The sequence below is a fragment of the Cebus imitator genome, unplaced genomic scaffold, assembly GCF_001604975.1.
Source record: "Cebus imitator isolate Cc_AM_T3 unplaced genomic scaffold, Cebus_imitator-1.0 Scaffold154, whole genome shotgun sequence".
NCBI classification, from domain to species: Eukaryota; Metazoa; Chordata; class Mammalia; order Primates; family Cebidae; genus Cebus; species Cebus imitator.
In genome coordinates, this window is record NW_016107469.1 from 1,234,664 (window position 1) to 1,237,920 (window position 3,257).

Below are 3,257 nucleotides of genomic sequence, written 5' to 3' on the forward strand. Positions count from 1 at the left end.
GTTTTTTTAATGTTGGGCACGGTGGTGCACACCTGTAGTACCAGTTACTCAGGATGCTGAGGAGGGGAGGTTGCTTAAACTCTGGAGATTGAGGCTGCAGTAAGCCATGACCACACCACTACACACCAGCCTGGACATCAGACAGTGAGACCCCGTCTCAAAAAAAAAGAAAAAATGACTAGGTAAGAGGCTATAAAACTGGCAAGTGCATTATCTGAACTAGGGCAGGAAAGGAGAAAGAAGGTAAAGACAGCACTATCTTTGCAGAAGCAGAATAGGTAACACTTGATAACTAGATACAAAAGGTGAAAGATTCAAAGATCACTCCCACGTTTCTACCAGAACTATCCTGGCAGTTAAGAGTGGTATTAATTCATACAGCAAAAAGATTTGAGGTACTAAGGAACTCTCTTTCAGTAGACCCACTGGAAAATTCAGATTTGGATCTCAGGAGATTTAGACTTCGAAATTAAGAACACAGAAAAGATAAGATACTTGTTCTTTGTTAGTGCTTCAGGCCCTCTATCTTTTATTTCCCCCGTCAGTTTTCTTCTGGATCCACTGGTCTTCCACAGGCCAAGGTGACCCCCAACCAGCTCAACACTGTCCCTGCTAGACTTCATCAACTTAACTTCCACTGTGTCCACCAAATCAGTAATACCCAGGTCTTGACAGCTCCCATGATCTGCTGTTCTAATTCCAATATTCAGCTGACAAGCATCCTGGACAAAAATCACAAAATCATAACTAGATCATCTACAGAACCATACTGCCTGCTCTGAATTAGACCCCAACCTGGCAATCTTTTGACTCATTTTTATAAACTTATCACGTTCCTGAGAGCAAGTATTCAAAATCTTCTACGTTCTTTTATGTTTCCAAACATAGCTTTCGTCTCTCACTTTCAACTGAATCCCTTGCTCCTAATTAATGAGGTCAATATCTTTGATCTATTAAAGAGATACAAGGTGAAGTCAGGCTTCTAATTCTTTAGCATGTCAAATTCACTTTAATATGCAGATTCTTAAACCCTCTTCCCCTCCAGCAAAAATGCCAACTCAATACATCTGGTGGAAACCAGGAATCTGTAAACGCCCAGTAACTCACAAGCAAATGTAAGAGGTCCAATTCTGAGAAACAATGTGTTTTTCTGAGAAAGAGAGGAATGGGATTCATTCTGATATCACAGGAATTTCGTGTACCATTCAAAACTTCTTTTACAACTAGGACATATTTATTTACGTTTATAGGCTTATTATACTTATACTTGTAGCCCAACCCCCAAGGCTGTATCATCTACAATCCAATCACTTCCTCAAACAAATGTATTTGCTCCGTTCTCTCTGCCTTCCACTTAGAAGGCCCCCGCCGCTCTTTCTTCTGCAAAATTCAGGGTCCAGGATAAATGTCACCTCCATTGTGAGTCTTTCCATATAGGATCCTCCCCAACTCACATGCAGTAACTTAACACATAACTCTACCATTAAGCAATATGGAACACTCCCAACAACCTCTTTAGTACGGACCTCAGTATAATGCCTGGCAGGGCATACATTCAACCAAGTTTGCTGGATTCAAGAACTTGGCCAAGTACATAAGTGGCCAAACAGCCGTCACAGACATTCAAGATTCCCAGCAGGCGCTTGCTGGGATCGCTCCTGAAGCTCCTTACTGCCAACGCCACCCAAAGGTGACCTGGTGGCCAGCGTCGCTCGGGACACCGGCAAGGAGAAACTTCCGAAGCGGAGCATTGAGGCCGGGGCCCCAGTTAGGCCACCCTCCCACGGGAAAAGCGGGAAGAACCCGGGCCAAACCCGGCAGACGCAGAAGTACCCGGCACCGAGCCGGCGCGCCCAGGAACAGCGGGAGAGCAGCTGAAGCGCCGGCTGGCCTCGGCCGCCTCACCCCTCACCTTGCAATCGTTGCGTACGAACATCATGCCGTGGCCAGGGTAGATGGGCCCGGAACAGAAATAACACTTCTCGATACGCATGCTGAACCCGCGTGGGTGCCCACTGACGAAACACCAAGCTTCGGAGGAAGTGACGCGACCGTGTCGCCGGAAGTGACCTTCTTTCTCTTCCCAGACCCGAAAAAAGCTAGCGTCCTTACTTCTCGCGGGTCAGTTAGACGAGATGTGAACATCACTGTGCCTTTGGCGGCCGCGCGGTCAAAAAGCGCTGCCGTTTGGCGCAGGCGCAGAGCTGCAAACTAGACTTCGCCTTTTGGGGAAATAGGTTTCTGCGCCACCTTCTGAACTCGCTGTCACGGCGCCTAGTCTTTCCTCTCTATAAGTCGCATTTACACATGTCTTATGTATCTGTGGTTTGTCCGTTGTCCCGAGTGCTCTCGAGAGCACTCTATTTGTCCACTGCCTGCCCTAGACAGCTCTCGATTCTCTTCCCATGGTGGTTCGCAGGGTGTAAGCCGCGAAGAACCTGCAATCCAGCATTGCGTCAAACGCTGCAGTGAAAACAGTTGAGTTGCTGAGGCTTCAAGGACTTAACCAAGAATTTTTTTTAATATAAAATGGGGTTCTCCGCCTTCCCCCCCCATTTTAATTAATATACATATGCAGTAGACAAACATTTTCGCAGGAAGCTACCGTTCCCTCCCCAGACCTGCAGTCTTCCTCCCCATGGGCAAAACAATTCCATTTATTACCTACCAGAGCTTTTCTGTGCATAGGCAAACATGGATATTTGTGTGTTTGCCTGTCTCTACTTCCTCTTCTTTATAACACTGATGAATATACTATTTACTTTTTCTGCATCTTGCTGTTACCTTGTCTCCATTCACTGGAATGTGGGCTCCATGAGAGGCAGGGAGTTCAGTTAGTTTTGTTTACAACTGCATCCCCAGTACCTAGAATAGTCCCTGGCACATAATAGGCATTTGACACATATTTTATTGTAAAAAGGGTATTTAACATTCCTTTTCGTGTGTGTGTGTGTGTGTGTGTGTGTGTGTAAATGTGCCATTGTATGAAAGTATTTTAATTGGTTACTAATCGATGGACATTCTTATCTTTTGGTAAATAAGCACCTCTACTGGTACACTTTTTTTCAGGAGAGAGTTTATGTAGAACTGCTGGAGCAGAGAAGATGGATATACATATAGAAAGTTTTAAATTTTGGTAGATAATACTAAATTGCCTTCCAAAAGTTTTTACCAGTTAACACTCAGCATCAATAAATAAGATGCCTGTTTCACCACACCCCTGTAAAAAGTGACCTCTGACAACCTGAGATGAAAAT

The 3,257-nt window shown here is 45.0% G+C and overlaps 1 protein-coding gene across 3 annotated transcripts in view; it reads right to left on the reverse strand.

Annotated features, from left to right (window-relative positions):
• Positions 1 to 2,170, reverse strand: part of RSL24D1 (ribosomal L24 domain containing 1) — a 17,219-nt gene extending 15,049 nt beyond the window's left edge. For 2 of the 3 annotated variants that reach the window (XM_037743782.1, XM_017543350.1), the window contains exon 1: positions 1,942 to 2,160. In XM_037743782.1, coding sequence (XP_037599710.1) covers positions 1,942 to 2,145 — 204 coding nt within the window. In that variant the 5' untranslated portion in view covers positions 2,146 to 2,160. Of the gene's footprint in view, positions 1 to 1,912 lie in introns of all 3 variants that reach the window. The other variant, XM_017543351.2, reaches the window with a different exon arrangement.
• Between the last annotated feature and the right edge of the window lie 1,087 nt (positions 2,171 to 3,257).